The sequence below is a fragment of the Diabrotica undecimpunctata genome, chromosome 3, assembly GCF_040954645.1.
Source record: "Diabrotica undecimpunctata isolate CICGRU chromosome 3, icDiaUnde3, whole genome shotgun sequence".
NCBI classification, from domain to species: domain Eukaryota; kingdom Metazoa; phylum Arthropoda; class Insecta; order Coleoptera; family Chrysomelidae; genus Diabrotica; species Diabrotica undecimpunctata.
Genome location: NC_092805.1, coordinates 45,588,083 through 45,602,737, shown reverse-complemented (window position 1 = coordinate 45,602,737; position 14,655 = coordinate 45,588,083). Strand labels below are relative to the sequence as shown.

The window sequence follows — 14,655 nt, the reverse complement described above, 5'->3', positions numbered from 1 at the left end:
ATCGATGATCGAAAGTAGCGTAAAGGCCAGAATTTTAAACATTAAAAAAAAGAAAATAACAATTATATTTTAGAATAAGCGTGGTGAAAAAACCGAGGTAAAAGAATAACGATAGCTAAAATACTACTTAAATATTGCTTCCAAATCTTCTAATTAAATAGTAACACAACATAGTTTTCTGCAAAATAAAGAACTATTCAATAGTTTCCAATGGTAAGATTGACAACGTAAAATATTTTTTTGGAATTTAAATATGAGACAAAATGTGTATTTTGCTCTTAGTTGGTTTAGATTGTTTTAAATGCTGTAGGTATCTATTGGTATATTTCAACGAATCAAAATTGTTACTCTGATAAATAGTTTGACAATGTAGCATATTGGAAAATTAAGACATGGATGACCAAAATGTATTTTTGTCATCTCTGAACAAAGTTTAAGAAATTCCACTTTTCCAAGACAGATCAAAATGAGAAACACTATCGTTTCATATAAGAAATACTGGATATTAGTGACTGTCGATATAAACAAACAACACAGTTTATTAGGGTTGCAGTCAGAAAATTGGCCGGGATGTTAATGAAACACTTTTATGACTTTTTGTCTAGCTTTCGGAATGGTTTTATTCCTTTTTCAAGACACTGTAATAAGAAAAAAAAATGTAAATATTTATAAAATATCACAAATCTTCAGTGCAACTTACTAGTCGTTGAGATTATTTGTAAAATCATAGACACTCAACAATAATAACACACATATAAAATATAAAATAGTGGACAAAATACATTTTAAAATTCTTTAAAATTTAGGTACAGATAGTAAAAATTTAATTTGTTATCTTTTACTGGTGTGTTTTAACTCTGACACATAGAGAACAAAAAGAAAAAAACCCTATGATTAACCAGTAATTAGGTGTACTTAATATTATATTTCTTTTTAAGAAATAATAGAGGCCCATCTTAGGTAATTTTAATTTTTAAACCTGTCTTAATGGTATGCAACATGTTATGCATATAAGTGTAATTTGTGTGGGTACAGGTAGATATTAATTTTATTTTGGATGTTTTTCCAGTAAGTAACAATAACAGCCGGTTTCCGAAAGGCTGATCATTATCAAAATTAGGTAATCTACTGTAAACAGTCGATTAAATGCATTTTGAGTTGCAGAAACATCGATCAAACTTCAATCACATAACACACATTAACTAATCTAACAAGCAAATAATCAATGATTAACAGCCTGTCAGAAGTATTTTGGGTTTCCGAAACGCTAATTATCGTTTTATCTATGTCAAACTTCTGTCATACTAGCTTGTCAGGTAATCTGAGATTTTTGGACAATTAATCTTATAATCTTTGGTTATGTACCAATGGTTGTAAGTAAATAAAATAAAATCTTTGGTTACGTTGTAAGATACATAAACCTAAGGTGTTTTATAAAAAGCTGTTGTTTAGAAAGAACCCAAAAATATTGTTACAAAGGTTCATTTTAAGAATTAAAGATGATAAATGACAAATTGGTAAACATTAACGAACGACACAAAATTATTAGTTAGTTAGGTTATGTTTGTTTGTTGATTTTCAGAATGCAGATTACACATAAACAGGAATGATGGTAAAGTGAAACAGCAACATTACTTTCTTAATTTAGAGCAAGATAAAGAACAATTCGTACAGAAATAAACGATTACAATCGATTCTACTGTTTCCATGTAAAATCGTATGTCAAATAATCTATAAACGGTGATCACGTAATTTTACCATAATGTTCGTTTCGGAAACCTGTCGCTTGTTAACAATTGATCAAATTTGATCCTTGATTACATGATTGGAGATTTGAATAACGTTTCGGAAACCGGCCGTAAATGTTGTTCAGTTTATCTATGTCTGACTTTTTATTGATGCAAGATGTACTAGATTTTATGGAACACATTTCCAAGAAAAAACGTTTTGAATGGTTCTTTTCCTTTGCCAAAATATAGAAATCCTCGAAAGGATTATGCCTCGTAGGGTAGGCAACCATAAGTTATTTTAGATGGTATCACTGATGTGTTCTGTGTCAATGTCAATTGTCGGACCTCATTGTTATGAAAATTTTGGTTGTCAGAAAAATGCGAAGGAAGAGGAGAACCGAAAATGAGTTTATTTAACAGCCCTATAGAATAGGAGTTCTCTTGTAATATAGATCTCAGCTTTTTTAGTCTTCTGCCTCTGAACTCGATGTGTGACAAGTTGATAACCCTGGTTTTCAGGGCCAAAACCAAATTTGTTTTCATCTTAGATGGATGTTGAGAATGAAAGTTTATAAAACGGTTACTAAAACAAGGTTTACGATACCACTCCGTCCTTAGCATGCCATCATTGCCACGATGGATTCTGACATTCAATGGGTCTGTCTTGCGCTATTAGCTGTTCTTCTGCTAAATGAATATACAATAAATAACATATTTTTGCCAAACATCATTTCCATAGTCATTAACATCGTAGCAGATGTGTTGTGGTTTATCATTGAGCTTGAGAAGATCGAATAGTTTGATTAATGATATTTCTCTACTGGTCGGGGCCATATGTTACATCTGCTGCTTTAGTATACTTTTTGTCAACAAACTTACCCATCGCTGTGGAGATCTGCCGCTTCCTTGGACCACCAACCGCAACCATTTTTTGACCGCTTCGATAGATATGACAAAAAACTTTAAATTTTTTGTGTAAGCGGTACTAAAGAGACGCTGATTGGGTTTAATTTCTCTAAGAACCCGAACGTTCGTGCGGCGAGCCATCTCCATGTCCACATTTTAAAAGTGTCTGTACGTCGTCTATCTAATTCTCTGACTGTCCATGTCTCGCATGCATAGTAAAAGATGGTAAATAGCAGAGTTCAAATGATTCTTGTTTTTCATAGTAATATAACGATCACACCATATCTCGTTTAGTTTAGTCATTGCTGCTCTTGCTAGTTTTATACTTCTTCGAATTTTGGATTCACAACTTTGTCTGCTATTAACTACAGCTCCAATATATATTATAGAGGCTACCTTACACTCCGAAATAGTTCGGGTTATAGAAAAATGTGTTGTTGGCGATTAATAACCATGATTTTGGTTCTGTAGTAGTTAAGCATAAGTCCAAACTTAACACTTTCTACCTCGAGTTTTTTATCCAACAAATATGCTTTCAAAAATACACAAATCAATGGAAAAATGATAGTATATTATACTTGCAAATAAAATTACGCAATATAAATAAGTATTAGATGTGCGATGCCCAACGTCAGCTAACATAAGCAGTGATCATAATTTAGTTGTGAGTAAAATAAATCTGATAAAGCATTATAATGGCATTATCAAAACAAACTTAAGATCGGTTAGGTTAAACTGCTAGATTACAACCAATAATTATAGCATCGGGATTGGTTATTGACTTCACACGATAATAATATACCAGAGGAAATCGTACAAGGGCATAACAGTAAGATCAAGAATTATAAAATTGTTCTTTGAGATAAAATATTTATTAAAATTATTTAGGATTATTTTTATAGAGGTGCGTATTGGACATAGCTAGTAATATTACTAAAATCTTGAAAAGCCGTAATTGATTGATTGTCATACGTTGTATTGACTTTTTTTCTACAAGTCTTAAGAAGTTTTTCTATTACTTTCGTAAATCGTTGCTGCAGTTCTTTTTCACTAAGGCCTGTTTTAGTTGATTTTCCTGAAAAGATAAAACATATAAAAAATAATGTAAGAATTTCTTAATTAGAAAATAATAACAAATACAGGGTCTAAAGTAAACCCTAAGCATACTTACTTAAAGGATGTACCCAAACTCTAATTTGGTTTATATATGTATATTGTATATAATATGGATCATAAGTTAAGCCTAACGATGCAACAATTGCGTCAGAAAAATCTTTTTTTATATGAACTGCTCCCCATGCGTCTCCTTTCCGAAGGGCATTTAATCCATCTTCGAGAGTTGAATAATATTCAATCGTTTCGTCTTTAATCGTGTCCAGAAATCTGCAGCTCATGTTTGAAAATTTACAATTTTTTTCAAAGTGACATGGCTAAAATATAAAATTATCTTTATATATACACTGTAAATGAAATTGTTTATTATAAACATGTATAATATTTTTAGCGGAGTAATAAAGTAAATTTCTCCTTTCTGAAAACTCAAAGGCAAGCAAGCAAGCAATTTTATTAAACTCAGCCTGTGAGACATGTTCATCCCTAAGAATTACGTTCGGGTGTAACAATTCATTGGAACGAGGTGTATTAACTCGAGTAAAAACAGGAGTCACTACACCGCGCTCCAATGCTCCAGACCATCCCTTTCCCCCCTATAGCACGCTGATGCGCGATAGGGGCACAACTATCAGCCAAATGCTCTTCAGGTGGGAGTTCTGGGTAATAGAACTCCAACATGGTTTCCTAACCGAATTCAAAACTCAGGACAGCGCATTGTCGGTATAATCCTGTTATCTTACCGTGGCTTATCCGCGAAATAAAATTGCTTACAAGGGCCTCCGCCTGGGCCTCAAGTCTCTACTCTGAGCTAGGCTTAGTTCGGCGACTTGGTGCTCAAGGGGTTGGGCCCTACGTGCCCGGGTTTTTAATGATATTTTTTTGTGGCTTGAGCCGGTTTTTGTTAGTAGTTTTTTGATTTTTTTTGGTGGCCGAAGCCGTTATTTGTGTGTTTTTTGGATTTTTTTTTGTAGGATGCCTGTAACATAAAATCAGAATTAGTGCATATTAGTATAATAATTATCTACTTAAAATTAACTGGGTCCACGCTGTACGTTGCGATTGTCCACGAGTTTTTTGAGCTACGAACTATCTTCTTGGTGCGTTATTTTTGTTGTTTTTTGTAGTGTTTTCTCTCTGGTGTTTTGTTTTCTCTCTGGTGTATTTACTGATTTTCTCTCTAGTACGTTTGGTTTTATTCTACTATTTGTTGTTTGGGTCTCTTGTGATTCCATCTGTGGAAAGCGTCGTACTTCATGATCTCTCGCAATATGTGACTAGGAAGGTTCTCTATCTGCGCGAACTTTGTCCTTGCTTTTTCCTTCATTATATCAGTCACTCTAATTTGTTGTAATTCTCTGAAAAGGAATTTTTCTGCAACGTATCTCGGTACGTTTACTGCTTCTCTTAGGCTGCTGTTATGTGCCGCTTGTATTTTTTTTTGTTGTGTTACATATGTGTTCCCATGCGAGAGATGCATATGTTAGTATAGGAAGAATTATACTATTTATTAATCTTATTTTGGTTTTTATTCTAAGTTTGCTTTTTCTTCCTGCTAGGCCTCTTATTGATGCTCTTGCCATGTTGGCTTTTTGTATTGTAGCGTCTACGTGTTTCTTCTTCAAGTGCCATCTTCGTTCCGAAGGTTGGCGATCATCAGGGCTATACGTATTTTCGAAACTGCTGACCGAAACAATTCGTTGCTGCTACAGCTATACCATTCCCGTAGATTCTTTAGCCAGGAGTTTCTACGTGTTTACTAAACGTTAAACCTTTGTCCATGATTACTCCGAGGTATTTTGCTTCGCTTTTCCACTCGATGGGATTGTCTTGCACAGTCACCTGTTCTTCTGGTTGTTGGTTTTTTTTTTTGAAAAGTACATCCTGTGTCTTTTCGGAGTTTACAGCGATTTTCCTTTTTAAACTTTATTCTTCTATGTCATCTAGCGCTGTTTGTAAGTTGTTTACCGCTATGTCTACATTTCTGTGTTTGGCCGCTATCGCTGTGTCGTCGGCATAGAGGCTTAGTAATGTACCTGGTGTTCTAGGTATATCTGCTGTGTATATCGTGTACAGTAGAGGTGACAGTACCGCTCCCTGTGGCACTCCAGCCTCCGTGTTTCCGAGTTTAGATAGGACTTGTTCTATTCGAACTCTGAAACTACGATTGCTTAAGTACGAAGAGATTAGTCTTGTCATTGCTCCGCTGTAGCCGTATCTTCTCATTTTGTAGATTGGTCCTTTATGCCAGACTCTGTCGAAAGCTTTGCTTACATCTAGGAAGGCAGCTGCTGTGTATTGTTTATCATTAAATCCAGCTGCTATGTACTCTGTTAATCTGAGTACTTGTAGCTCACTGGTGTGTTCTGATCTAAAACCGAATTGGGCTTCGGGTATTATATCTAGTCTGTCTGTTTCAGCTTGGAGTCTGCTGAGTATTACTCTCTCTACAATCTTGCTGATTGCAGGTAGCAAGCTTATTGTTTTGTAGTTTTGCGGGAAGGTGCTGTTTTTTCCGGGCTTTGGTAACATTATGACATGGGCTTTTTTCCGTCTGTTTGGGAATTTCTTGAATCTTAGCATCGCATTGATTATATTTGTTAAATATACTCTCGCTGGTAAGTATTTAAGAGCCCTGTTCATTATTTGATCTGAACCAGGTGCCTTTTTCGGCGAGCTGTTGTTAATTAGGTCGTTTAACTCCTCCGGTGATGTAGGAGGGATGATTTCGTTTGGATTTTCGGGTCTTTCTCTATGTCTTTCGACTTCTTCTATGAAGTCGATGTTCTCGTCTGGGTGGTAATTTAATGTACACTCTCTTTCGAGAGTACTTCTCATTACCTCTGCTTTTTCCACTGTAGTGTAGACTATTCCATTTTTTTCCATGTAATGGAGGGATCGGCTTTCTGTCATTTCTCAGTATTCTCTGAAGCCTCCAAATATTTTGCATATTTGGTCCTTGTTCCTCCATATCTCTTATGTGGTTTTCCCAGCTTTTACTACGGTGTTGTTGTAGTGTTGTTTTGACCTCTCTGTTTAACCTATTTGCTCTATTTTTGTCCGCCTGGTTCCTTGTCCTTCTTGCTGTCTGCTTTGCTCTGTTATTTTCCCTTATCAAATCTTTTATTTCTTGCGGTATATCCTTAAATCTTCCCGTGTTCATTTCTACTTCCTCTTCTGTAGTGCTGTTGCTGAGTACTTGTTGGATGATGTTTTCCAACTCTAGGACTCTGTCTTCTATTTCTCGTGGGTTGTCTATCACTGGAACTATATTTATTCTAGTACTCACGAGTTTTTTGAAGTTCGTCCACTTTGTTTTCTTTTTAACTCTTTTCATTGTACTTTTCTCTTCCCACGTTCCTAGTACTAATAGGATGGGGTTATTTCGGCATCCTTTTCTTTCAATAGCGACTTCATCTTTGCCAGTTTGGACTTTTCGTCCTCACTGCTCCTTTGTCTCATCCTTTTTGTTGTGTCATCCCAATCGTAGCACAGGGAGTATCCCGACGGGTTAAGCCCGTTTACTTTTTCACTTGCCTATGCCTCGATTTTGGCCTCCGTGAAGATTCGATTAATACAAATCTCCCTGGTTCAGCTTTGTCTCGGCAAAGGCTTTTGCCTCTAGTGGCCTCGGCCGCTGCTTACGTTTTTCTCCGCGTTGCCGTGCTTATACTCACGGAACAGACTGATTAGTCTGGCTTCGACTCAACGCTGCAACTCCTCGGCGGTCTTCAGGTGTCTACTCCACGTCCGTACTGTTCAGCGGCTGACGCTGAACTGCAAACTCAAAAGTATGGTTAGGCCAAAACGTTACATGCCCGGAATGTCCAGAGTCTCTGATGTCATAAAGAAGACATCAGAGGCGATGCCGGACGCTCGGTGCAGTATAAATTGTCACGGTTCAACCCGGAAGCCTAGTGAGTTTAATATAAATTTTTGTTTACATTTTTTAGTTTACAAGAAAAACTAATTTTATATTAAATGTAGTACGGTTCAAGAAACTTAAAACCATAATAAATTATATATATATATATATATATATATATATATATATATATATATATATATATATATATATATATATATATATATGAAAATTACTGAGTTCTCGGGAAGAACCGCGTTGAGAATTTAAAACTCGACGTTTCGGCACCCATTTTGGAGCCATTATCAAGAGGGATACGGTTCGGTTCGAGTTCGGGGTCTCAATCTGCCTACTCCCCTCACTCGAGACGTACCAGTATCGTGTTCTATATTGCAAGAACTGTCTCTCGGCACTGAGGTCTCAATCTGCCTACTCCCCAGTGTCGAGTGACAACCGGTCTTACCCTGTGTGGCTGCTTTTATACTCGCTGTATGCGCGGGAACGGTATGCGCTGACGTGGTCTGAACTGACGTGGCCTGAGCGGTGTGGGCGGGAGGTCGCTGAAGAAGGGGTCGCCATGTTGCCGGCAATCGTTTCGCGTCATCGCGCGTGTTCAAGCTGTGAGGCCGTTTTTCGATTTCGATAGCTTCACGAATGATTCTCGCTTTTAATGAGCGGATGGGAGCGATGGTTTTTGCTTTTTCGAAATCTATTTTGTGGCCTGTCTGAATATGATGTTGGGCTAGGGCTGAAGTGGTATCGGAATGTTTGACTGATAGAGAATGTTCGTAAATACGGTTATGGATTCGTCGGTTTGTCTGTATTACGTATGTACGTGGGCAACTGGAACAAGCTATCTCGTAGACACCATGGTCTTCATTGGGGATTTGGTCTTTTACGGATCTAACGAGATTGGACAATTTGGAGTGAGTGGTGAAGATGGTTTTGATATTAAGAGGGATAAGAGTTCTACTGATCTTGACAGTGACACCTTTAATAAAAGGTAGAAAGATTTTGGGTTGATCCGGCGGCAAGGTTTCTTTTTTGGATGGAATGGGGTTTAGAAGTTTTTGAATGCTTCTATTGATTTGGGTTTTGTGGTAGCCGTTTTGTAGGAGTGTTTGTCTTATTGAATTGATTTCGAATGACCTGTGATTGTTGTCGCTAAGTCTTATGGAACGGGAAATAAGAGTGTTGATGACTGAATTAAGTTGAGCGGGGTGATGATGTGACTGGGCATTGAGATAGCGGTTTGTATGAGTTGGTTTCCGGTACACGGAATAGGAAAAACTGTGAGGTGGATTTTTCTGAATAAGAACATCAAGGAATGGCAAAGACGCTTCAGACTCAACTTCCATCGTGAATTGAATGCTGGAATGTATTCCATTCAGGTGGGAGAGGAAGAGATCTAATGTGTCTTTACCATGGGGCCAAATGACAAAGGTGTCATCAACGTACCGTAACCAGCAGGTGGGTTTGAGATTTGACGAAGACAAGGCTACTGTTTCGAAATGTTCCATGTATATATCTGCTATTACGGGAGAGAGGGGCGATCCCATTGGGGCACCTTTGATTTGACGATAGAAACGATTTTGGAACGTGAAATATGTATTAGACATGCAGTGTTTTATAAGAGATAATGTAAATTTAAATTCTCTAATAATTTAAATTCTCAACGCGGTTCTTCCCGAGAACTCAGTAATTTTCATTCATCTGACCGCGGAAACTTATCCGAACATATATATATATATATATATATATATATATATATATATATATATATATATATATATATATATATATACGTAATTGGTCGCGTGGGAATTGGCGCGAACATTTCTGACAGTAGGATTTTGGTTGACGGGTGGAGCGGACGGTATTTTCTTTATGAGGGGTCTCCAAGTCGAAGGTAACCGTATGCCATGATCTCTTTTATCTTGACAATTTGGCCTTTTTTTTTTAATTTACATGGCTTCTCGGATAATTCTTGGTTTGGAAACGGATGGCAGCTATGGTTCTGGAGCTTTCAAAATCAATTTTGTGACCTGTATGATGATGGTGTTGACCTAGAGCTGAAATTGAGTCGAAATTGCAAACAGAAATGGAATGTTCATAAATCCTATTTTGGATTCTATGATTTGTTTGGATTATATAGGATTGGGGACAGTCTGCACAAGGAATTTTATAAACTCCGTGTTGTTCATTTGGAATGCTGTCTTTGATTGATAGGACAAAACATGAAAGTTTTTTTGGGAGGTAAATATTGTCTTTATTCATCTTGATTTTAGAATTTTGTCAGTGATACCTTTCATACAAGGAAACAAAGCTTTCATATGATAAGGGTCTGAGTCTTTGGGTTGAGATTGAGTGGGAAATTGATGTCTGTGGATGCTCCTATTAATGTGATTTTTGGCGATAACCGTTTTGGATTAGGGCTTGTTTTTAACTAAAGAACTCAGCGGGTCTACTTGCATCATCGCAAAACCGTATTGATCTGGAGACAAGTGTATTAATGACTGAATTAATTTGTGAAGGGGTATGCTAAGAGTGGGCATGCAAGTAACCATTGGTACGGGTGGGTTTTTAATAAACACAGTAATGAAAACCTTGGGATTGGTTTTTCTTTATGATAACGTCAAAAAACGGTAGGAATGAATCAGTTTCCACCTCCATCATGAACTCTAGCACTCTAGTTGTGGGATCTTTGTACAAGTCATTGAAAGATAAAGTACCAAACTTAGATAAAAGTGATGTTGTCTACAAACTTAATTGTTTGGGCTGTGAAGGTTCTTATATAGGTCACACCTCCCAAAAAGTTTCTAGCCGCTTGACTCTTCATAAGAGTGACATTAGGTTACACCCTGATAGATGTTCTCTAGCCACACATGCTAACACAACAGGGCACTCTTTCGATTTTCCAAATGTAAAAATCCTATCCACGGAGAGCAATTATTTAAAAAGATTGTTTCTCGAGATGGCTTTCATTTTTCAAGAAAAAGAAACTATTAACAAAAAGACAGATACCAATAATTTAAGCAACTTATATTCATTATTGTTAACTTTGGATAAACACGAATCTACTAATACAGACAATTCATCATCAACAATATAAGTTTCATTATATATGAGATATAGAATACCTCTCCTACTTCTTCTAAGATAAGTCTTTTTACCTTTTCTGTTTCAAGAAGTTCAGCGTCTATCAGGTATACTATTACCTTTACATTGTTATCATTAAGATCTAACGTTCTATCGTTTTAAGTTGGCAGTAACGAATTCACAACTAATTCTTTTGTTTCTGATAAGAATGTTTATAACCTAAATTTTATTTTATGACATGTTCTGTAATTATTTTAACATAATTTTATTTAAGTGTTCATGTATATGTGTTTTAAAGTGTTTTTAAATATGTATTTGTTAAAGAACCTTTTTTTAAAAACAATTTTGGATAGTTTTCGCCATCATTTGTAGGGGTCAAATGAGTTGCTCATTTTATTTGATAAACATCACGACAACTAACCTCAATTAGTGTAAGATGCAAAATAATCCTTTTTCTTTATTTTGTACTAATTTTGTTTATTGTAGCACCCTGATGATGCAAATAAAGATTTGCGAAAGCTTGGTTTACTAAAAAGAGTACTTCTTTGTCCTATCTTGCGCTGCACACCCAAATATTTGAGTTTTGTATATATATATATATATATATATATATATATATATATATATATATATATATATATATATATATATATATATATATAATTTGTAATGTCAAGTAATAAAAATAATATAAATTAATTAATTGTGGTTTAAGTGTTAGTGTTAAAATCATTGAATTTACGAATGGCATTGCTATTACTATTTTTTTCTAAACTCTTAGATGCTGCATTGTACACTTTTAAAAATAAATATCATATTTATAATTTAAAACATATTTTACCTGATAAGTTTGATTTACAAATATTTGGTCCTCATTAATAACAGCCAGTTTGCTTAATTTTGGGTTAATAACTTGTTTGTATGAAACTAAAAGACCCAAATTTTTTAAATTAATATTAGGTGATCCACAATTTTGCACTAACGTTTTCGTGAATGTTTTAAAAGTTTGCTGAAAATCTTCCAAATTGTTTGGATCTGTAAAAAAATAAATAAATATATTAAAAACTCTAACATATTGTCTGCTAAATTGTTGATATAATTATTATAAACTTCTTGTTCTCTATAAATTTTAGCGTATAAGCTGATCATGAATGTTGATGTTCTTTTGGGGTTTGTATTTTTTTTACATTATCCATCCTTATTGATTTCAGATTGCTCTTAATGAAGATTGTAACTAATCATTTTGTCTCTATGTTAGTCCTTACGGTGTGTGATCTCCCATGATTTATTATATCAATAATCTGATATTCTTCACAAATGAGAAGCTGTAGTCTATTAATCTCTTTAAAAAGTAAGGTATTTGTCTTTGGTCGTTTGGATTTTAAAATTTATAAAAGTATTTTCCATTTTATGATTTCGTATTATGATTCCACACCTCATTTAAAATGCGTCAATTCTTCTGCTATTTTATCTTCAATTGATCCACATCTTGAAGCCATAGATAAATATTGTGAAAACAACGACATACTAGAGTTGTTTTCTAATTATTTCTTGTTTTATATTTATTTAAAAAACCCTTATTAACCGCTTTCTTAAAACCCCAGGTGTCAATGATATATGCGTTAATCAAATTAAACATTTTATAACCGTGGCAAAAATCTGGATTCTACGCCTGTTTAATAACTGCTGAACGACATTTCAAATATCAAAACTATGGAGAAAAAAAGTCATAGATATACTAAAACTACGGCCCTAAATCTATTTTCAGTCATTTATATAAGCTGTATTTTTTCAGACGTGGGGGGACCTGCACCAGCAAAATTCACTCTTTGATGAAACATGTCGAGAACTGATCAGAAGAAAAACAGATAACTGATCTCGCCACCGACAACATAAGTAACGCATATGACACCATCAACACGATCATACACGATACACAATTCTACGTGAGTTTTGAGAAAAGAAAAAGGCATTACAAAATAGACGAATCATACGAATAATAGGACGTTAGTCTTAAGGCAAGGAGAAGTCACTGGCAAATCTAAACAAACGGCTTGGCTCAGGTTAGCGTACTAGCACCTATACTTTTATGTATGTAATGATACGACGCTAGAGCCACAATCTTTTAAGAAAACTTAGCAAAAGTAAATCAGCCAGAGTACTAAGTTCTACAGCGTAAGCGGTATACTTCTTAACGATGGAATACGAATTTCTGGTATGGAAGAGATCTGTGCACGGTAAGAAAGTAAATGCCATGGCTAGCCTGTCAATGAAACGTGCAAACTCAATACTGGCTGCACGAGACCAGTTCCTCTCGATACCAACTGTATAAAGCTTTGAAACACTCGAATCCTGAAAAAAGCGCTTTCTTAACGCCTTACTAGACTAACCACCAGAAACTCCGCAAAAGAGATTTCAAGCGACTGGTCGACGTGGCGTATGCTAAAGCAATTAAAAACTAGCAAAACATCTACCAAATTTAACCTTATTAAATAGAGCCTGCGGAACATAAATGACGACAAGTTTGTCTGCGGAAAAAGTCAGAACATGAAAGATCTACTACCCCTCATATATCCATTCTTGACTATGTATACAAGCAAGCAACTAGCGCTTCACAGAGCCCAATACTGGACTCAGAAACTATAGTTTTCGCTACATGAAAAAGTAAATTAAGTCCTGTTTATAGTTCCCTCCGTTATTGATCGCTATATGTTTTCCATACTGTTGAAAGTCTCTTTAAAAGTACCACTTTAAAAATTATCTAAGCAAGTTTTAATGTCTACTTTAGAGAAATGAAAAAAAATTAAGTCAAGTTGTAATAGTCGTTAGTATTAGATAGCACAAAAGCCTAAATTAAAGATATACTCCATTGGCTAAGCTCGGGCATAGTTTGACAGAAACATTGTCGGAAACCTAAAACACAACAATTCCTACTTCTCAGTATTAATAGCTCAAGTATCCTACTATTGCAGACTTCTTTCTTAAAAAAAAAGAAGAATTATTCTAAATAGTGGAAGTGTATACTGAAACCATCAAATTTTGGGTAGTATATATTTAAAAAATATATTTTAGTTGTTATAATTTAACATAACTATTTATTATATGGTGCAGATAAATAAATATTGATTATCGGTAATTTGCAAAGTTCTATTTTATTTACTATTTATTTTATATACTATTAATATTGGCTATGAGTTCGTGTGCTTGGTTGTACAGTAATTTCCAGCCACTTTTAGTCTGTCAAAAAGTAACTAACTTCGCAAAAAAATAATTACTAAATTCACTAGACAGTTCGGACTGGGAATCGCGAACCGAGTATAAATTATTTCTACGTATGTGTTGACGAAAGAACTCATCCTTTAGAAAGATATAATGCTCATTTGTTTATTGGTACTCTTACAAATCAGATTTTATCAAATGTGGAATAAATCGATGCTATAAAAATATACTAGTTTTACAGAAAGTTGCCAATTTTTTCTCCGTGCAGTTATTTCTAATTACAAATTATTGCTGTTGTATATGATGCTGCACCGTATTTGGCAAAACGTTGACAACATTTGAAAATCTTTTATTTCATATTGATTCCATGTTTTTTGTTTAGCATGTAAACTAAACAGGGTTGCGAATGAACCAAGAGAAAACTTTCTTTCTGTAAACATCCTAATATCAAGCGACAAAAAACTATATCTTATGTAAAAATTCGACTTTATAAATAAATGCTTTTAAACTTTTAAATTTATCTTTCAAAGCTAGTGCTTTGTTTCCCTTTACTTGGGTTTTCCCTTTACATGACAATTTAACCTATATACCATGTTTTAAGGTTAGACTGTTTGATGGGATGGAGCGCATACGCAATATCTTCTGCAAGAAGGAGGGAGGAAAGCCCGGGCGGATGATGCTGGATTATTGGCCGTGTCGGCTTATTTTCACATTAGTCAAATTCTA

At 35.0% G+C, this 14,655-nt stretch overlaps 1 protein-coding gene across 1 annotated transcript in view; it reads right to left on the bottom strand.

Moving 5' to 3' along the window:
• Nucleotides 1-3,470: 3,470 nt before the first annotated feature.
• LOC140435576 (uncharacterized) overlaps nt 3,471-14,655 on the bottom strand; it is a 30,102-nt gene continuing 18,917 nt past the window's right edge. Inside the window, exons 3-5 of the mRNA XM_072524324.1 lie at nt 11,552-11,745; nt 3,808-4,066; nt 3,471-3,711 (exon numbers count right to left, since the gene is read on the bottom strand). Coding sequence (XP_072380425.1) covers nt 3,533-3,711; nt 3,808-4,066; nt 11,552-11,745 — 632 coding nt within the window. The 3' untranslated portion in view covers nt 3,471-3,532. The remainder of the gene's footprint in view (nt 3,712-3,807; nt 4,067-11,551; nt 11,746-14,655) is intronic.